The following is a 20,963-nucleotide window of genomic DNA, read 5'->3' on the forward strand; positions in this document are numbered from 1 at the left end:
CACAATTAAAGAGTTAGGCCTGTTGAATAATGAAGAACTAATATCAATTGCTTTAACGGAAATTCTCTTATTTCCGCTTCAAATCCTTCATTTATCATTTGAAAAAAATGAAGCAAAGCTGAGTGATGTTTTTCCAGATTTGATTTCTGCATTCACAGTTTATTATTCTCTCTTTTCAACAAATTTATTTCTTGAACAGAATTGGCATAACGCTTTGACAGACATTCTTGTTTTATTATTTAACTACACGCTTGCAGATAATCGAGGAAGTTTGTACGCTTTATCATATGTTCTAAAGCCAGTAGGAGCTGCAAATTTTCGAAACAGCAGTTTTATTTTGGATCCAAGAGTTGTGAAAACTATGAAGGGAAAAAAAGCACAAGAAAAAGGAGGTATTTCTTTTGATAAAGCTGTTTTTCATTCATTTTCTATTTTTGAATCTTCTCCTTCTGCGGAATATCAATTATCTTCGAGTTTTTCTTCATCTGCCACATCAGCATGTGCAAGTGCAAGCATTTTGGAGGAACACATCCAGAGCTCATCCACAAACGATTTATCCGGCTCAATTTCTCCAGCTTCATTGCAATCTTCAGTTTCTTTATTGTCGGCGACTGCATTTAGCGAAACGATGCAAAACATCCAAAAAGAAAGGCTATACAAACAAAAAAATATTTTCTCAATGAATGATGAATTTGGTTTGATTCCTTTTGTTAATGATCAACAAAATTTCCAAAAAAGTTCAAATAATATTTTAATAGATTTATTGAAATACATTGAAACTCTTCGAACAAGCTCACAATCGATGGAGATGGAAAGCAGCACGGACGAATCAGACGAAGAGTATGATGAAGATCTGTTCGGATTGTTATGTGCAGAAAACGAAGCAATTGACGATGAATATATGGAAGATTTTGATGAAAGAAATCCAACGGATAATGTATATCATTCCAAAGAAGAAAAGAAGACAAATTTTGATGAACAACAGAAAAATGTCAATATTATGGATGAGGAGGAAGAATGTTGTTGCTCAACAAATGATGATTTGCATGAACTGGAGGAGGAATATGTTGAAAATGATGATGTAATGTGCCTTGAAACATTTGGATCAGTGAAAAGAATCCATTCACAAAATTTCGAACTGGAACAGAAAACGATGCTCGATATTTTTGATGCGGTGTTAGGAGATTGGCATGGGAGGATGGTCTGCAGCTTTAGGGAGACTTTTCAAAGTTTTATTGGTCAAGAAAAAGGAGAAATAATAGAAAATTGTTTGCTGTTGTTTCAGAGATCTTTGGAAAAAAAGGAAACTGAAAAATGTGTGATTGAAGATGATTCATTCATTTATTATTCCAATATGTTTCGAAAAAGCGATATTCACAAAATTTACTCATCATTTGCATACTGCCTAATCCAATCTCCTTATAGTGAATGTTTTTGTGAAAGATTATTTTCCAGGGCTCGAAGAATTGTGGGAGAAAGACGTCAGAGTTTGTCAATTGACACTTTGAACTGCTTGTTGCATATTTAATAATATATTTAACTCCTTGTTCTTTTCATTTTCATTTCAGGTTTATCATTAACATGCGAATAAACATATATCTTCTCATATTTTATTACCAAAATTGAAACATTCATTCATTCTTCAATCTCTGAGCATTTCTACACAAATAGTTTCTGGTGCATCAGCCGCTTCACTCCTTGCGCTTTCACTTCCTTCTTCTCGTTCCAACAGATCCATCTCCATTATCATCTGTGCAGCGGCTGTTGAATTCTTTAAGACAAGCTCACCTACCGAGTTATCGTTGCTTCAAGGAACAGATATTCATTTCTCTGCAACGTATTTATCAGAGTAGGAAGAAAAGACGGACGCAGATGAAGAAAAACACATTATTAGAAGCTGTGCGGGAGGAGGTGCTGTCATGGGAGAATACGATGCAGAAAGAAGGAAAAATACAAGTGGGTATTTTGAAGTTGCCAAAGAGCGACAAAATATCATAGAGGCATCTGTTAATCCAAACAAGATATGAAGATGAAAATGGAGGATCTTGCCATTCAAAATTTTTGGTTGAAGATTAGAAGAAGAAGAAGAAGACGAGGAGGAGGAGGAGGAGGAAAAAGAAAAAGAAGAAGAAGAAGAGATAGAAGAGATAGAAGAGGAAGAGGAAGAGGAGGAAGAGGAGGAAGAAGAGGAGGAAGAAGAAGAAAGAAGAAGAAGATGATGATGATGAAAGATGAAAGAAGAAGAAGTCATGATAATGCTTTCCAAAGTGGAATACGGCTTCATATTGTTGTTATGGTTTTTTTCCCCTTCTCAGTTAGCAGTGTTTGAGGTGATTCCAACAATAATCAATTAGACTTTATCTCCAAACAGAAACTTCTTTTGTTGCTGCGTCTTTGGATTGGAACGAAAAGAGCTTGGAATCTCAAACAGATAGAACGCATCTGAAACATACAGATCTATCTAGAATTTCACTATTCTCATCAACTCTTCCACTTCTCTCCTCTTTTTTTAATTCCATTCTCAACTCATCTATTGAAGTATTCTTCGTATCTTTTCCTTTCTATTTCTATATCTTCTTCTTCAACTACATCTCCATTTCCTTCTTCATTTCACGAGCTTCTCTCCTCATTTCATCTGCTAGAAATGCCATCGCTACACCATGCGCCTCACTCGTCATCTGCACAAGCAGCTGCTCCGCAGACAATGACCGCACGAACGGAAACCCCATGGCGAATTCAAATGGAAGAGAGCAGGAGGAGGAAAAGAAGTTAAAGAAGTTAAAGATACTAACTTACGTTCATTCTCGTTCTGTCTGCTGTTGATTGTTATTTCCGTTCATATTTTGATGTTCACTTTGTTTCTTCTAGATGACATTCTTTGTCATTTCCCTTTTTTTCTCATTCTCCTTCAAATCTCTTTCATCTCCTTCTCATTCCCCTTCCCCCTCTGTTTGGAACATCTGTTTCAGAAACTGTCTGTCTGTTTCGCGTATGTTGTTGAGTGAAGTTTGGCAAATGTCTCCAATAAGTTTAATCGGATCGGGCATGTCAAGTTCAGCGAGCGAGAGCAGAAAGAAGAACGAGGAACATATTTTGGCCTGTTGGGTTGTGACTTGCAAGAAAAGAATGAAAGAGGAGGGGAAAGAAGGGGAAGAAGAAAATAATAATGTTGTTCACGAATTTAAAGAAGAAGTATTATTTGGATCCCTCACCGAATCAACCTCTTCCCTCTCTTTCTAATTTCTTTCTCTTTCAAAAGACTCAATGGATTTTTTCTGTGTGAAAAAGAAGTCAACAAACATCACATCAGTTACAATAGATGAGGCAGCGAAAATACATTCGCACAGAAGTGAGTGAAAAATAGGCAACATCTTCAGCAGGTTCTCCAGCTATGTCATTTCCTCTGAATAAAGCTCACTCAACCGAAGAGATTCAGAAATAGTGCAGTACGGATGGAACCTCAGCGCTTCCTGCATAAAAAAGGAGGAAGAAAAAGAGGAAAATTAGTTTTTTCTTCAAATTCTGTTTATTTTGTTTTCTTCTTCTTCGTCTTCTTCGTTTTCTTCGTCTTCTTCGTTTTATTCTTCTTCTTCTTCTTCTTCTTCTTATTCATATTCATATTCTTCTTCTTTTTTTTCGTCGTCGTCCTCGTCGTCGTCTTCGCCTTCTTCCTCTTCTTTTTCTTCTTTCCCTCCATCTCCTTCTCTCTTGCTTCCCCTTTGCCATACAGCTGCTCCTTCCTCTCTGAGCGACAGATGCATCAGCTTCTCAAACGGCTGCTTAGACACAAACACATTCGCTAGCCAGTATTTCAACCAGACAGAGCCAAAATAGTTGAATGCATTCTCTTCAATGAACTCACACGCCAGCTGCAGTTCGGCCTGAAGCAGCTCCACATCTGACAGCTCTGTGTCTCCGGCTGCTGCTTCTTTGAGATCTTCTTTGTTTTCTTCTTTGTCTTCTTCTTTCTCATTATTTTTCTCTTTCTCTTTGCCTTCTTCTCTTTGACATTTTTTGTCTGTTCATTTGCTTGTCTCAACTCCTTTGCCACATGCTGTGTAACAGAGTTGATTGAAGTCGTTCTGTTTTCCTTTCCCTCTGCCGTGTCAAAAAGGCTACTGTTCTCCTTCGACAATGAGGGATAGCAGTATAAAAGCACTCCCAGCATAAAGTTCTTCTTCGCCGGAAAAAGCGTCTCTGTCTGCAGCATCGCAAACACCCGCTTCACAGCCGGAGGCGGTGCCTCGTCCAAAATGCTTCCATCTTCCCACTTCGCAAAGAACACCGCTGCCCCGTCAGACACTAACCACCCGAAACCTTCTATCCACGGCTCTGCCAGCGCAATCATGTCCTGATTTTAAAAATCATCTTCTGTGCCCTCTTTCGCAAAGTGTGCGGTGGCTCGCCCGAAGTCGATGCGGTCGCTGCCGATTCAGATGAAATGGTTCATTCAGAAGAACCGGTTGTGCTGTGTGCTGGCCAAATAGTCATTCTCTTCAGTTGCTTGAGAGAGTGAAGGTTACACTCCGGCTGTTTGTGTCGCAGTGAAAAATGAATCTACACCGCTTTTCTTCTCGCTCTCGCATAAATTTGAAATATGCTAGTTTTATCTTTTTCAAAACCGATCAAAATTTGGAAGATTTGTTCTCAATAAGTTGAAAATCAAAGGATCTGTTAATTGACATGGATTGATTGGCACAACATGGAGGAATGACTTCAAGCCAAGAATAAAATTATAAGCATGTTGGAACAAAGGCCATGTTTAAAAGAGTCGAACGCTCCAAATTCATCATAAAAAAAATGAAAAATAATAGATCATGATCATTATTTATTGTCAAAAAGGGATTATGCAAAAGATAAGATGCAAACGAAAAGGGGCCTCGGTGTTAATTGAGAAAGTGAATACGTTAAATACTGGTGCGTTTTATATACGTAAAAAGATGATTTTTTAAAAGTTAGAAATTTTCATTCAGTTTATGTTTTTGAAAAAATGGAAATATTAACGCACATTCATGGAATTACAAATTTAATTTTGTTTCAAAAATGGTAAGATAATGTTATTTTCAATTCCATGCAAAAATGCCAATGTTCTAAATTGCTCAGAATATCCTTAATCCAACTTTTTATTAATAACTTTTAAAACATTTAATTGATTAGAAGTTGGGGTCAACTTTACGTAATTTTATTAATAAAAGCACAAGGGAGCAAATGATATAACGATTTTTAACATTATACACAATTATCAAAAAAACTTAAAAAAAAAAGATGAAAGGAAATTTCTCAATTTTAAAATCAAATATCGAGGATTTCCCAACAAAAATTGAATCAAATTTGATTTTTTGAAAAAAAGAAAACAATAATAACAAAAATAACAAAGAAAAAGAAAGGAAGAGAGACGAGGAAGAAAAAGAAGAGCAGAAATTCCAATTGAAATTTTTTTGCTTGTTTGACGAAGACCGAAGATGATGAAAAGCGCAGAAAGAAGAAAATAATTTTGAATAAGCCTTAGAAGAAAAAAGCGAAACCATTCATTTATGCATGTGTGTGATGCGGAGATTGAAGTGTAATGATCTTCAGTGGTTGCCTCGCTGTTAATGCTCTGCTGTGAATGTTGTTACAGCTGAAGAGACCATGGTTGCATCAAAGACGCACTTCACGAAGGTGCTGAGCACTTCATTTTCAAAGCAATGCCACCGCCCTGGCTTAAAAAAGTCGCCAATCGCAGAAGATGCATTATTCGATGGGGAGGAGGCTGAGTATGTTCTTCTGCAACATGAATGAATTTCGTTCTGAAAGATAGAAGGGTATAATTCAAGTGTACTGGTACCAATTGATCCGACCCAGTATTATTTTCCAAGGGTTATTTTTGATTTGGTTTTTTCTATTGATTGCAGTTTTAGGGTTAGGGTTAGCACTCGAAAATACTTGCTAGTGTTTTATTCAGCTATAGGGTTTGGGCGGAGTACTTCTTTTTAGGTTTTTGTCCAAAAATTTTAGGTTTTTCTTAGCAAAATTTTTTTAGGGTTAGGGTTGGCAATAAAAGAAAAATTAAAAATAGAACCCCATGGGGGTGCGATAATGGTCTAGTGGTTGGTTGATGTCCGACCATTGTGCTAGGGTCTGGGTTCAATTCCCACTAGACCCTATTTATTTTTTGCTAATTTTTTATTGAATTTTTGGTACCAGCTCTCTTGAATCTTACCGATAGAAGAATGATAATTAAAAAATAATTGCAGTCAAAGAACTGAGAGGTAAAGAACTGAAATAAGATAATAATGGATAAAAATAAAATTGTGAAAGCAATTTTCACAATAATTGTATTCTGTTTACTGCTGAAGAAAAGTGGTGATGAAATAAAAAGAAGAAAAAGTTGAAAAAAGCCATGATCAGAGTATTGAAGATGTGTTTGAAAGCAGAAAATGAAAGATATCAAACAACAAAAGCAAAACAATAAAATGAAATAAAATGGATAGATAAAGAGATTGCAAATTCTTGATCAAACTTGCGAAAGTTTCAACTTCTATTTTCTAAGATAATGAATAATGACATCATGTTTTTCCACGATACAGATCTTTCAAAAAAAAATGTTTCTGTTCCCGTTGAAACCCAGAATGTTTGAATATAATTTTCATATTTATTATTGAGGTGTGTAGCATTCCTTATTAGATCTATCAAAAATTAAAAGAATTTGTTGTTTTCCAGTGCCATAAGTCAGACAAAATACTTTTAAAATTTTAGAATGGTTCCATTTGAACATTTTTTCTTTTTTTTAACATTACCAAAAACAATACACAATTATAGAAAATATAATCTAATAATTATTTAAAAAATTTTATAATTTAAAAAAAAAAAAAAAAAAAAAAAAAAAAAAAAAAGAACTGAGTGACGAAGTGACTGACGAATGATTTTGCTTATTAGGGTGACGCAGAGGTTTATTTATAAGAATACATAAAATAATTGAAAATGAATTTTTAAGCTTCGATATTTTTATTGTATTTTATGATCAGAAGAAATATTGTTCTTGTTGAAACTGACCATGAAAGAAGATATGAATTTTAGAAAAATTAGTTCACATAAAAATTATGAAGAACAAAGTATTTTTCCAAAGAGTGAAAACTGAATTTTGTTTCATATGATACAAATAATTTTTTATGTATTTTCAAGATTTCAGATGAATAGATTTTTTTGGCATCGAATGTTCAACCTCATCATTAGACATTAATAATGGTGAATCAGCTATGGTGACGGAATTTGCATTTCCCACCAAAAATCGACATCTCCACTTCATTTGCAAAGTTAGTCAATCTGCATCACAAACGTGAGTGTAAGACCCAAATAGAATGCACATTCATCCATTATCATATTTTCATCGTATAATTCGAATTCAAACGTTTTGAAAGAATCTATGTCTTAAGATCTTGAGATTTTTTCGTTCAAATATATTCTTTGACTATAAAAAGCAGCGAACAAAACAATAATTGTTCCTCTGACAATGATAGAGATGCAATTGAACTCAGTCGAGCGAAAACAGATAAACATAAATTGTGTGTTATTAATTCCTATTTCGATAATTGCCGATGTTATTGCTATGATAATGGTGACGGAGGCGCAATTATACATGGAATTGAACAGATCAAATAATAATTTCAAATTTTCTATTCTGCACGTTGAATTCAATGCTCATTAGAGGTGCAATTTGTTTTCAAATTAGTAGTTACAATTACAGAACACTGTTTAATTACTGTTTTTTTTATAATCTGTACATTGCATGGCCACGATATTGCTATCCATAATTCAACGTCAAACAACATTGATTCCACCTTCAATTCCGCCAGCAAACTCCAAACACAGTCAGCTCAAATTTCAACTCAGCTGTTGATAAAAGCGAATGACTTTTTAATGAAGGTGGAAGAATTGGATTTGTTCATTCAACTGATTCGCACCCAGATGTCATTGATACATGCACATGTGGACTTGACAAAAGCTATCCGTGACGCACGATAGCTGTTGTTTGACTCAACTGATTTCAGGCTTTGAAACTGATATCGAAATACTCACAGGAACGATCACAGAAACCAAGAAAGTGGATTGTGGAATTAACACTTTCACAATATATGGCCAAAGGGATTTGAGTTCAACAGTTCAAATAGAATTCGAAGCATCTGGGTTGTCTCTATTTTCAGTTTCAACTAGTGCATTGACTATCAGAGGTTTTATTTTTGTTCATGACCCGGTTCATCCGAATAACCGTGAGTCAAGGCTATTTGAGATTACTGGAGCAGGAGAGATGCATATAAGTGGACTGAACATATCTGTTGGGAGCGGACAATCATCAGAAACAGCATTTTCTACAGAGCTGATAAATGTTCAGAATGGGACGTTTCAAATGGAAAACATGAACTGGGCCAAAACATACTCGACTGCTTCCCAGATTTGCTTTCATCAACAAAAGAAATTTCATTGATGATTTCTGGCTATGCCTTTGATGGGAAAGAAAGAACAATTATGAGTCATTTTATGGCAATCGGATTAGAAAGAAAAAGATGAACGCACAGAATCATTAGTCAAATTTGATAATAAATGAGAAGATACTCTTTCATTGCATCTATTGGTTGGCATATCGAGTCTGATCGGAGTGTTCCTCGCGAAGAAGCCAGGAGCCTAGAAGAGCCAAATGCACAAAATCGGAAGACGGAGTTTCAGAATGTGAAGCGGCAGTTCCAGCGCAGCGCAGAAGAAAACAGTTTCAACGAAAACCTCAATTCCTGCAAATAGAAAATTCCATACTCGTTGGAATGCTGGCAAAGATGACGGGCGAAGTAACACAAAACTTCACTGTTTTCATCCTCAAAGAATCCCATTTGTTCACAAGCACGCAATGCGAAAATGAAAACATTTCAATCGTCTTTTTCCAGTTGCACAACCTCCTCAATAACTGCGTCGTCATATTTCTCCTCTGCCTCAATTCCTGCTCCAAAACGCAAAAATTTCCCATCTGACTCCAAACATCCATTTCATATTCTCGTTCATATTCGCTCCAAATTTTCTTCTCTTAACTCTCTTCCAGAATCGCATTGGTTTCCATTTGATTTTTTTCTTTCAGATGAAATATTCGCCTTCAGCTGATTTGGAAAATATGGAGGAGTCACATACTACTCCTCCTTTTTCCTCTTCCTGTTCTTTCTCCTCCATCGCTGCAAGCTCCACCAAAATCCACGCCATTTGGTGCAACTCTAACCACTCTAAATTCTTTGCCACAACCTATGACACAGCCTTCACCGGCAGTTTCAACCAGATCTCAACCCTTGCACCCACCTACACACACGAAAAAACCGGCTCACTGTCGTCCAGCTCCGGTTCAACAGCGCAAAGTGATGATTCACCTTCTTCACAACTGCTCTGTTCTCAGACACATCCAGATGCGCTCATCGGGAAGCAGCATCGTACACATCCGGCAACTGCTGGCACAGCGCAAAGAAGTCGTTGCGCTGGAACACCTCAAGCACAGACGAAAATGATAGAAAACAACACACAAACGACCGTTACACTTTCAGACAGACCGGCAGCTGCTGCACTGGATATGTCTGGACTTCGCGCAAGAAGAAGAAATTCAAACTTAAAGTCTGCGATGCACATGATAACGAAGGGGACTCAGTTGATGTTTCTCAACTGCGCATCTCATCTTGCTGCACTTTTATCTACTACTTCCGCTTCGCTGTTTCTTCCCCTCATAAGTTCATCAAAGATTCAAGAAACATAAACATTTCGGCCTCCCCTTTCTCCGGATGCATCCCCTCAATCTCCGCAAAATGTTTCAAGGTCCTCTTGCGCAACTTCCCTTCATGCACCGTGTAGATGCATTTCTTGCAAATCCGAAACAAAGCCATCAGGAAGTTCTCGCTCTCCTCCATCGACTGCTGAGACAGCATTTCTCAATTCTTCAATGGGTTGAAGAACAGGAAGAGCGAAAGCTCGTCTCCAGTGAACTCCTCCCCCACAAACTTCCCAAACAGCAACATTTGCACAAAGTCCTTCGGGAACAGCTCCACATCGTAGATCATCGCTCATCGTGCAGCCTTGCTCTTCTTCTCCTCTGAGTTCTTTTCCGTAAAACACATGAACACAAAGTTCACAAACTCCCGCACACACATCTCTGCCCCGGCCAGGGTCTGTCTCGGTCTTATCTCAGTAAATCCCCCGAATCTTCTGAATCTTTCTCGCAAGCAACAATTGCCGCACTATCTTAAGCAATTTCAGCAGACGCTGCATCGACACAGATCACAGCTACGCGGGAGGCATGTATAGAACATTCGCCGTTTCATACGCAACCTGCCCCAGAAACCCAAACGCTTTACTCATCATCCGCTCCATCGCCGTCGGCACCTCCAGCAAAGATTCACCACCTGTTCCAGACAACCCTGCCCCGTTTACGATCGACAAATTCACAGACCACTCCGATTCCTCAAAGTCTCAATCAGTCTTCCGCATAAGAAGCAAAAACAGCTGCTGCACAACATTCGTCTTCACTTCCCCTTTCTTTTCACCTGTTGGAACTGCAGTTGATATCCATTCTTCCCACTCTCTTTTCGGATCTCAGTGTGGAAACAGATAATCTTACACAGCGTACTCGTATTTCTTTCTTCTGCCATTTCACACTCCTCTGCCCCGTATCTCCGATCCCACCAAAGCTCCCTCATTCCATCTTCTCTTTCAGCTACTTCGCATTCTCAGTCAGATGCTCTTCTGTCTCTTCATGTATGGTCTTCATTTTCTTCTGCTTATCTTTTTATTCTTGAATCGTTTGATTTTTCCAGTCAAAAAGGATATCCCCACTTTCACAGCAAACACCTTCAAGTTCTGGTCTCACCAAAGCATCACAACACCGTTGTCACCGATGTTCACTACAAACTTCCACTGTTTCTGTTCACACAGTCCAAATAGAATAATCAACGAAAGCGAAGATGGTACCATCCTGCGAAACAGAGAGACAAGCAAAGAAAACGTGGCAAAATGATTCCCCTTCACAGCCGACGACATCTCATTTTTTCCGTTCACATTCCTGCACTGTATTTCTTTGTCTGGCGCTTCTTCTCCTTCTCAATCTTTCCACCAATCAACTCCACCTTCTCCTTCATCTCCACCAGCTGCTCCTGCAGCTCCATAGCCTCATTCACCTCTGCGCTGTGCTTTTCTCTCAGCTCCAGATTCTTCATCTGATTCGTCCGGATAATCTTGTCTATCTCCTCCAGCTTCTCTATCTGTCCTTCAATCCGCTTCACTTCATTCACCCATTATTCTCCTTCTTCTTCATCTGCTCCTTATCCTTTTCCTATTTCTTCTTTTCTTTTCCATTCTCTTCCTATTTCTTCCTTGTATTTTGCCATCGTTACAGCTGCTGGAGACAGAACCGCATCCTCCATCCTCAACCTCGCCTTCTTCATCGCCTTCTTCTCGGCTTCTTCCTCGCATAGCATACTCCTATCCCACGCCCAATCACCTCATCATCAATCTTTATTATGAAACGCATCGGCTGCAGTGATAAAAACTCCATCAACACAATCGCACACGGAAACGGCGAATAGATAAACAGATCATAGATCTACGGCAACGCATTCACATCTGCTGCTGCAAAGATCCGCTTGCTCCCCGACTTCGTGTCCACCGACGCTGCAAGAGACGGAAGCGGGGCCACCAGCGGAACCGAAAGCATCACTAAAAGAGCCTCATCGGAGGCACACACCACTCCCATGCAGCACCGCCGTTCGCACCACAACATATCCCGGCAGCGCCAGCGGTTACAGCAGCAGCTGCAGCGACAGCGGCATGTGCCACCAATACACCCCAGCCACATCAGGCACCAAAATTCGCAGTCACCTTTCGATGTCGTCCATTGCTGCTGCCGACAGGTTTTATGCAGCCACAGCTGATGTATTGGACGAATCAATATCCGGCACATATTATGATAAATACTTATCCCCTTCTTCTTCTTTAATAGGGATATCGGTAAGGGAAGATTTGAATAAGTGATAGGTGTGCTGCTCTTATTAAAGAAAACAATGAAAGTTAAAACAAACGAAGCAAATTGCAGTTTGATGTATGGTAACAGTTTAAAATACACTTAGTATTCATTTTCATTCCTTTATTGTCTCATTTTCAAAAATAAATAAAAACTAAAAATAAAGATTATTAATTGTGTTATTTTTTGCTTGAATGCATTTCAATCATAAATTCTTTAAAGTTGAAATAATAATAAGTTTTTAACAAATTGTCAAAGTGCACTTTTTGCTATATTAATAGCCTCAAAGTTGAAAAATAAAAATAATTAAAATTTCAAAATCAACAGATATGAAGCTAATAAAAAATATATTCATTTGCTCAATGAGGTTATATTGATTAATATCGTTGCTGTTCAAATGAAAGATTTGAAAAAATCGTTGTGTTGAAAAAGATAAAAGGAAAAACTTAAAATTTACGTATTTCACTTAAACAACAAAAATAAACAATAAAATACTTCAAGTTATGTGTTCATCGGTTTGTGTCAACAAATATTATTGCAAATAATAAAACGTCAAACTCTTCCATAGAGAAAAAAAGAGTGCATAAATTATTTAATAAATTATTACGGTTTACAAATATATCGTCCTAACTTTTTGTGGGATAGATCAGGATAAAAAAAAGTGATTTTTCAAAAATTTTCACCCATTTATGTGCTCAAAAATTGTAATTGTATTGTAAATTCGAATTATTATTGGTTGATATCTGAAACTTAAGAACTCTGAGACTTTATTTCATTTTTTGAACAATGATTTTAGGCATACACTATTAGTTTCAAATTTTGTTTTTCATTCTTGAAAAGTTGAAAAATTTATTAAACGAAACAATCGTTTTTAGATGAAAATTTGAAATTCAACAAGCATCAATCTATTTATCTGAATATTATTGAATTTTTCATGGAAACTTTAAAGATTTTAAATTGTTTGAAAAGTTTTTGTTTAAAAGTTTTCTTTTTTTAATTGCTTTTACGAAAGAGCAATTCAGCTTCTTCCTTTAAAGCTATAACTTTTTTTGGCAAATTCGCGTTATATCGGACATCGAAAAATTGATTTTATTGTTGATAGAAATGTTTATCAATCAAATATATTCATGTTTCGGTGATTCAAATAGCGCGGAAGTTAGTCAAAATCAGGTTTTTAATTTTTCTTTTTTCAAAAAATTATAATTGTGGGTCAATGAAAAAAGTCGAAAAATCGAAAAAATTGACACAGTTATTATTCACCCTCTCGTTCTGATAAATCTGCACAATCGGACAATCCCAAGCCATCACTTTTCGGAATAATTAAACTTATGTGATAATAAAAAAATTAATAAATTAAAAATGAAAAAAAAGTACTTGGTGGGATTCGAACCATAGACCATTCCATTAACACAAGAAAAATCCTAACCATACAATCAGTGCTTCACACTGAAAGATTCTATTCAAAAATTTTCTTTTATTTTTAACCCTAACCCTAAAACAAAACAAACCCTAAAAAGTTGATTCAAATGCAAACCCTAACCCTAAAGCCACAGTTGAAACGAAAATTGATAGAGAAATGAAAAAAAAATATATATACAGTCAGTGCCAAAGCCGATCCTTGGTGCGAAACCCGATCCTTTAAAATATGCTAATATCGAAAATTTTGAAAATAAATTCTCATCAACGCATTTCAAAAAATAAAAACATGATAAATTAACACAATAATCATCATTAATCTATGTTTAGCAATTATGAAATCACAAGTCAATGAAATGATTGATGAAATAGAAAAGAACGAATATTTTCATTTTAAATTATCATATAAGGAAAAAATGAGATCATATTTGAGTTATTGAAAGAAATTGACACAAAAAACGATGATTAATATCAAAAAATGCAAAATGTTTTCATTAAAAGCATTTATCAAAATTATCAATTTGATCATGACCCATATAACATGAGCAACAAAACATATCTCTCTCCTCTTCAACTTCATCGCGAACTTGCATCCAGCAAATATCGTTCCATTCCTTCAACAACGAAAAAATATTTGCAATTCGAAATGATTATTCACTGAAATGGCAAACTGCGGTGAATGAAAAACTTATATCCAAAGGAGCTTGGTTCAGGGAAATCAAAGCACAAAAGGAAGGAAGGGATGTTTGAGTTGATGGGCATCCTTTAACCATCAATTCACGACAGCTCGAAACAATAGAAAATCAAGTTCTTGTGAAGTTGTCGGAACAGGAAACTGTTAGAGTGCATGACGTTCAAAACATGGTTTGATTCGTTTTTGACTTTTTTTTTTATATATACATTATTATGAGTGCGTGGATATTCTCGAAAAGGATTCTACAGATGAAAACGAGCCAAGAAAAATAAACGAAAAATATGCATACAAGTTGCTAAAAAGAAGTGAAATTATTCATGCTGCAATTTCAAGGCCAACTGACATTTCAAAAATTGCGGCTCAATCGCCAGAGAATGTCAGACAATGGTTTGAAGAATTGTCTGAGGATATTAGCAGGAATAACATTGATTCATCGAGTATATTTAATTTTGATGAAACCTCATTGAATTTGAATGAAAGTTCAAGCAAACTAATTGTTTGCCTGAAAAATCAAATTCCTCCGTCTTCTCCAGCTCCTCCGAAAGTGCCAAATTCAACGTTGTGCTTATGTGTATGTGCGGATGGATCCTCTCCAAGAAAATTTCTTCTTTGGCCGACAAAACGTTTACCCGAAGAATTTTCTAAACTTACGTCTTTCGATATTGAAGTTCTTCCTTCATCATCTGGATGGATTACAAAAGAGATTTTCAGGAGCATCATGATCAACAGCTGGATTCCCTGGATCGTGTTCAAAGTTAAGCCAACCACTACACATAAAGCCCTGTTCTTGATGGATAATCATATTTCTCATGCAGATGATTCTGTTTCAAGATCGGCTGAGGAACACAACATAATAATAATATTCTTTCCTCCCAACATGACTCATCTTTTACAGCCATGTGATTCATGCATCTTCTCTCGTTTGAAAACAACGCTTTATAACAAGTTCCAAATTCCTTCTCCGTTTTCAATCCATTCATACTGAGCATCACTTGCGGACACTCTCCCTGAAGCAGTAGCTGCAGCAACAATGCCTTCCACAATCAAATCAGCTTTCATTAAAAGTGGAGTTTGGCCTGTTGCTGCCGCCCCAGTTTTGGAACGCATATCTGGATCACCAATACAGAATCTCAAATGCAATTCTGAAACTTCTGTTTCATCCCGAGATTGGAGAGAAGAGTTGTTTGGGAAATATTCTCCTCAAAGCGACAAACAATTATCTTCTTCACAACCTTCAAAGCATTCATCTGTGAAAGATTCTGCAATAACAAAAGAACCGACAACATTGATCGTTAATCACAGAAAATTTTCGACCGACGAAAATTCCACTGAAGGAAAAACATCAAAAGAAGCTAATGAGATGGATGAATCTGAGCTAATGAAACAAATTGAAGCAACAAAAGAGCATTTACATTTTCTTCAAAAGCAGCTTGAGAAAATTGGAAAACCAACTTCATCTTCTTCTGAAAAGAAACGAAAGAATAAACATAGTCGACAAGAACTTAATGAATTGATGAATTTAGAACCTGCAAAGGAAAAAAAGGCTTCGAGAAAAAATGCAAAGAGAATGATTGAAATACTTAAAGACGATGAAAAAGAAGTGAAATCAACTTCAAAAAATGAAAACAGAGATTTCGATCACCCTCCCAGAGAAATTTCTCCTTCATTTAATTCGAAAGAGAAACGCATTAGAGAAACATACTACTCAAAATTCAACTGCAGAATAAAACTCTAGCCTTCACATTATTTTGAAGAACAAACTAGAAGTTTTCTATTTGAAGAATTGCTTCATATCGATTATTTTTAACCATTCCAATAATAAAACAAAAACAAAATGTATTTTCTTTGTTTATTATTTCATTTGAAAATGACTAAATATGTTGCCAAATACCTGGTTCCAAAGAATAGTTAAACACATTTTGTTTTTTGTTGAAGAAATATTAAACAACTTCGAAAAATGATCGCATTCTCTCTCTCTCTTTTGGTTCGGGTTTCGCACCAAGGATCGGCTTTGGCACCGACTGTAATAGGTTTATTAAACTATTCCGTAAACTGTTCAAGTGAACACTCTTCATTAAAAATGCATAAATTCAATAAAAAACTGAAATTTTCATTTGTCTTGAAAAAGCTATTTTTGGACTTTATCTTTTTTTCGTTAACCCTAATCGGGAATTGACCCAAAATTGTAATATTTTCGAAACATTTTTTATTTTTGACAAAACGTTTTCCGCGCCTTAAAACTATTTTTAAAATGAATAAGATACACATTTAGGTATATCAGACGCAAAAAAACTGGAATTTTCGTTGTCCAATATAACGCGATTATGCCCTTTTTTTTCTTTTTCCATTTGAACGATCGTCAGGTGGGTAGGAATTATGTGCATAATGAATTTTGTTCCACGGAATACTTACAAATATTTTTTTCAACTTTTAAATAATTTTCTTTATTTTATTTTGCACAAGAATATATGAATATTAATAATTCAATAACAAAAAAATTAAGAATTAAAGGTCTATTTTTCATATTTGCGAAAATTTTTGAGGCAGATTTAAAGTTTAACCCATTAGATATTATCAAAAGAGATGGATCGTGAACAGTTACGTCACAAAAAAAAGGAAGTTGAGTCACACCTGAAAGTTTTATCAACTCCTGTGAAAAATGACGCTCCGACGAATTGGGCGTTGAGATGGATTACCGGACTTATTGCTGGACCTCTGTTTCTTTTTTCTTCTGTTTATGCTCCTTATCTCTTTGTTGTGCTTGCTTTGATTCTATGTATTGTGGCCTATCTTGAATGGGATAATTTTATCCTTTGTTTGTTCCCTGAAGATCTTGAGAAACATCAAATTTTAAGAGTATTTTATGTAATTATCGGAATCACACTTCCGCTTGCGGCTATTTTTACTGGTAGTTTTCATCCAGTTGCAGCAATGCTAATGGTGGCATTTTTTGCCTTGATATCATTTCATATCATTTTAGCTATGTTCACAAAGGTTTGTATTGCTTCTTAAAAATATAACACAAATTATAATGATTTTCAGCAAGATAGACTTTCTTCTGCAGGCTATAACCATTTCGCAAACCATCTTGTTGGAATCTTATGGATTGGAATGGGTGTATCATGCTTGATTTTACTTGTGAAAAAGCAGCCTGCGTTTGCTTTTCTTGGACTTGTGGTTTGCCTTTTTTTATTTTTCAAAAAATTTTTTACGAACTTTTTGAAGATTGGAATATTGTCGGACACTTGCGCAATGTTTGTTGGGAGATCGATTGGAAAGCACAAGATTTTTGTTGCGCTGAGCCCAAAGAAAACATGGGAAGGATTTTTCGGTGGAGTATTTGGATCAGGTCTATTTCTACATCTTTATAATCTATTTTTAATTTTAACGTTTTCTAAAACTAGTGATTTTATATTTTCTTGTTGTTTATTCATTTAGAGACAAATGGAGTGCAGCAGTTAATATATCTTGGCAGCCTCTTGCGGTTGTTTGCATTTTAGCTGGATTTGTGGGGCAGTTCGGAGATCTTGCACAAAGCTACTTTAAGCGCATTGCAATGATTAAAGATAGTGGAGTGTTTTTTCCTGGGCATGGAGGCGTTCTTGACAGAGTGTGTGGACATTTATGCATTGCTCAATTTTTGTATTTTGCAACACAGTTTCCGGTAATAAAGGAGCAATGTGGCAATTAAAAATTTAGTACTTGAATTTTTATCGAATTGATTGTCTATTTATATTATTGTTTAAGTTTTTTTATCAACTTCACAGAATTAGAATTCTGTGATAAAGACTTTGGGTGGCTTTCAGATGTTTATGTTTTTTCTAAAAATAATTTAATCTCGATAAGTTAAAGTTGTAATCTCTGATAACTTTCTAACTTATTAAACATCACTTATTCAAGAAAAATTTGGAAAAATAAAAAATTACTGTTTCAATTTATCTAGCCCATGAGTTATATTTAACGAAAGTTTTTTTGAATTTGAATTTTGCATTTGAAATGGTTTCGTGAAAAGGGTGTGTATTCGAATATGCTTGTATCTGTTTTTCCTCATAGAGGAGTTTTGACAAAAATTAATCTTGAAAAGTTATGAAAATTTCTTTTGAGTTTTTTTACAAGAGTTTTCGAAGAGTTTGTTTTCGAAACAAAAGAATAAAAGTTGATAGAGTTATTTGTTGTGCAGCAATGATAAGGGCATTTAAGCAATCGCTTGATTTGTGAATTTTTCCTGTTTCTTGTACTCAAAAGCTTATCTTTCACTTCACAATATTGTATTATCTTACGAAACCAATGTTGCTTCAATAAAACAAAAATTTTCAATCCCTTTCTGGTGAAAAAGAATTTTGGTAAGAGTGGACTCAACCGACACCCTAAAATTAACATGCATAATCATCTTTCCAACATATTTAATAATAAATATTAAATATGTTCAAATTTTATTTGGAAAAATAACTAAATTCAAATATTAAAAATCATCTTCTTTCTTATCATTAATTAACAAAAAAATAGGATTTTTCAGGTAAACCCTAACTTTTTTACCTTTTCGTAACCCTAGCAAATAAAACGCGAAAACAACAAGTCATATAACACTAAAAAATCTTCAATTCAGAGCTTGTTTAAGAAAAGAAATAACATAAACTTAAATATAATGGGCGTGATCAAAATAGGTGTCGATTGATACCACTTTTTCCAGAATTTTTAATGAAATTCATGTGCTTGCATTTTTCATATTTGTTTAAAAAAATACTTCTCCTGAGCTTTACCGGAAAAAATCTAAAAAACGTTATGAAATCTTTCGAGAATAAATACACCAAAAATAATTCAAAGTCGAAAAACTTTCAAACGAAATCGAAAATTATTATTCAAAGTCGGAAAACTTTCATTCAAAGTCGAAAGTTTTCATTCGAAGTCGGAAAACTTTCATTCAAAGTCGAAAGTTTTCATTCGAAGTCGAAAAAGTTTCATTCAAAGTCGAAAATTATTATTCAAAGTCGAAAAAGTTGCAAACGAAATCGAAAAATTTTCAATCGAAATCGAAAAACTTTCAATCGAAATCGAAAATTTCACAAAAAAATTACCGTTTAATAAAAAGTATTCCACAATAGAATAATAATATTCTTTTGTTTTCGGAAATATTATCTGCAATGTTTGCGTTGCTGATTTCTGCAAATTTTGAAGATTTCGAACCAAAATAAACTCAATTATAAACAATAAACAAAAGTTATTACATTTGTTGCCTTTTATTAGAAATAAGTTTTTTGATATGAAAAACGCGAAATTAGAGAGCCAATATTGCGTGCATCATTCTTCATTAATTGAGAAAAAACATAAATAAATAAATTTTGCCAATCTTTTGTAAAGCAGTGTTCTTTCAATTGAAATAAGATCAAAATGTGTCAGTATTTCTCTCATATTTATAAATTTTGTAATTGGACAAAAGAAAGCAAAGAAAAATTTCGGAAAAAACATGAAAAATCATTATAATAACAAATATCATTGATATTTTAACAATCACAATGTTTGTTTAACTTTTATTGATTTTTGTCATCTTTTTGAAAATTCGAAGTTTTTCGAACTTTCGACTTTGCTTGAAAGTTTTTCGATTTCGATTGAAAATTTTTCGATTTCGTTTGCAACTTTTTCGACTTTGAATAATAATTTTCGACTTTGAATGAAACTTTTTCGACTTCGAATGAAAACTTTCGACTTTGAATGAAAGTTTTCCAACTTTGAATAATAATTTTCGATTTCGTTTGAAAGTTTTTCGACTTTGGTTGAAAGTTTTTCGATTTTGAATAATTTTTGGTGTAAATATTCTTACTGTGAAAATGAAGAAAACACCAAACTCAACAAAAATAACAAAAGAAATACATAAACATCAATAATATAGTGATTACAAACAAAATTAATAATCAAAAATTGTGTGTCATTGTTTATGAACGAGTCAAAAACAGAAAATGAAAAGCAAAATAAAACAAAATAAAATCATACAGTCAATAAAAAACAATAGTGCATTTTTCATATTAAAAACAAATTAATATGCTCCAATAAAAAATCTGAAAACAAAAATGCATCAAAATCTGAATTGGCAGACCGAATCTGGCTTCAACAAAACAACTTGAAAAAAGAATTATAATCTATATTAATTCAAAAAATTGAAAAATGTTGCAGTCAAACCCGCATGAAAAAGAAATAATGATAATGCTTCTTTAAAAATCCATACAAAAATAATGTGAACTTTTTCTTCAAAGATTGAAGATCAATTTATATGTTTCTTCATCACCATCACCACCATCATCAACAGCAATAACAACATTGTAATCTTTTCCATATGAATTTGATTTGGCTTTTTGATTATTCAAGCCGTAAAGGTTGAATCCTTTCATCTTTGAAAAAGGTTTAACTGGAAATAAAAAAACTGTCAAGTCAAAAGCAAAATTTGTTTTGCTTCCTCTGATAAAATTTTGCACACTCAATCGTCCATTGTTTCAAGTTGTTCACAACTCCTCTCAAGTCATTGAAACAATTATTTCGAATATTCTTCTTTTTCAATCGTTCCATCAAATGACTCCACCATTCCCGATGAACTGGGCTCATCACCTGATGGAAGACAATGCTCGCAACAAGCAATCTCCCTCATCTCCACCTTTGGCTCATTCACAATTTGAATAACAATGTCTCCACTTCCATCGTCTTTATCTCCCAAAGCTTCCCTCACTGGATGGAACCCATTCGCAACTTCCTCTCTTTTCCCCATTTCCTCTACAGCCATCTCTTCTCCTTTTTGCTACATCCTCTCGCTTCTGTTTCTCTCTGCCTGTTTTTGTGCATTTTCATCGC

The 20,963-nt window shown here is 34.9% G+C and overlaps 7 protein-coding genes across 7 annotated transcripts; 3 read left to right on the plus strand and 4 right to left on the minus strand.

The window, feature by feature from the left end:
* Positions 1 to 3,605: 3,605 nt before the first annotated feature.
* On the minus strand, positions 3,606 to 4,348 carry MONOS_7546 (uncharacterized protein; the record flags this gene model as incomplete). The annotated part of the gene is made up of 2 exons (XM_067877880.1): positions 3,606 to 4,002; positions 4,218 to 4,348. The coding sequence occupies 2 exons, from the start codon at positions 4,346 to 4,348 to the stop codon at positions 3,606 to 3,608; spliced, it is 528 nt and encodes a 175-aa protein (XP_067727440.1).
* A 4,755-nt stretch (positions 4,349 to 9,103) lies between these two features.
* Positions 9,104 to 9,760, plus strand: MONOS_7545 (uncharacterized protein; the record flags this gene model as incomplete). Its single annotated transcript, XM_067877879.1, has 1 exon — positions 9,104 to 9,760. One exon carries the CDS (start codon positions 9,104 to 9,106, stop codon positions 9,758 to 9,760), a length of 657 nt encoding a protein of 218 aa, XP_067727441.1.
* An 80-nt stretch (positions 9,761 to 9,840) lies between these two features.
* On the minus strand, positions 9,841 to 10,269 carry MONOS_7544 (uncharacterized protein; the record flags this gene model as incomplete). The annotated part of the gene is made up of 2 exons (XM_067877878.1): positions 9,841 to 10,179; positions 10,240 to 10,269. 2 exons carry the CDS (start codon positions 10,267 to 10,269, stop codon positions 9,841 to 9,843), a joined length of 369 nt encoding a protein of 122 aa, XP_067727442.1.
* Positions 10,270 to 11,599: 1,330 nt separating this feature from the next.
* Positions 11,600 to 11,956, minus strand: MONOS_7543 (uncharacterized protein; the record flags this gene model as incomplete). The annotated part of the gene is made up of 1 exon (XM_067877877.1): positions 11,600 to 11,956. One exon carries the CDS (start codon positions 11,954 to 11,956, stop codon positions 11,600 to 11,602), a length of 357 nt encoding a protein of 118 aa, XP_067727443.1.
* A 3,200-nt stretch (positions 11,957 to 15,156) lies between these two features.
* Positions 15,157 to 15,861, plus strand: MONOS_7542 (uncharacterized protein; the record flags this gene model as incomplete). The annotated part of the gene is made up of 1 exon (XM_067877876.1): positions 15,157 to 15,861. The coding sequence occupies one exon, from the start codon at positions 15,157 to 15,159 to the stop codon at positions 15,859 to 15,861; it is 705 nt and encodes a 234-aa protein (XP_067727444.1).
* Positions 15,862 to 16,692: 831 nt separating this feature from the next.
* Positions 16,693 to 17,933, plus strand: MONOS_7541 (phosphatidate cytidylyltransferase). The gene is made up of 4 exons (XM_067877875.1): positions 16,693 to 17,120; positions 17,169 to 17,303; positions 17,352 to 17,475; positions 17,531 to 17,933. The coding sequence occupies exons 1-4, from the start codon at positions 16,710 to 16,712 to the stop codon at positions 17,815 to 17,817; spliced, it is 957 nt and encodes a 318-aa protein (XP_067727445.1). The 5' UTR covers positions 16,693 to 16,709; the 3' UTR covers positions 17,818 to 17,933.
* A 2,716-nt stretch (positions 17,934 to 20,649) lies between these two features.
* Positions 20,650 to 20,895, minus strand: MONOS_7540 (uncharacterized protein; the record flags this gene model as incomplete). Its single annotated transcript, XM_067877874.1, has 1 exon — positions 20,650 to 20,895. One exon carries the CDS (start codon positions 20,893 to 20,895, stop codon positions 20,650 to 20,652), a length of 246 nt encoding a protein of 81 aa, XP_067727446.1.
* Between the last annotated feature and the right edge of the window lie 68 nt (positions 20,896 to 20,963).

Source organism: Monocercomonoides exilis, assembly GCF_001643675.1.
Source record: "Monocercomonoides exilis strain PA203 chromosome Unknown scaffold22-1379369, whole genome shotgun sequence".
Lineage (NCBI taxonomy): Eukaryota > Preaxostyla > Oxymonadida > Polymastigidae > Monocercomonoides > Monocercomonoides exilis.

Bases quoted from the DNA above. Each gene is read 5' to 3' on its own strand.
- MONOS_7541 (XM_067877875.1), top strand. From the start codon at position 16,710: ATGGATCGTGAACAGTTACGTCACAAAAAAAAGGAAGTTGAGTCACAC. The intron at 17,121-17,168 runs GTTTGTATTGCT...AATGATTTTCAG, and splicing joins TTTTAGCTATGTTCACAAAG to CAAGATAGACTTTCTTCTGC. The intron at 17,476-17,530 runs GTCTATTTCTAC...TTCTAAAACTAG, and splicing joins CGGTGGAGTATTTGGATCAG to TGATTTTATATTTTCTTGTT.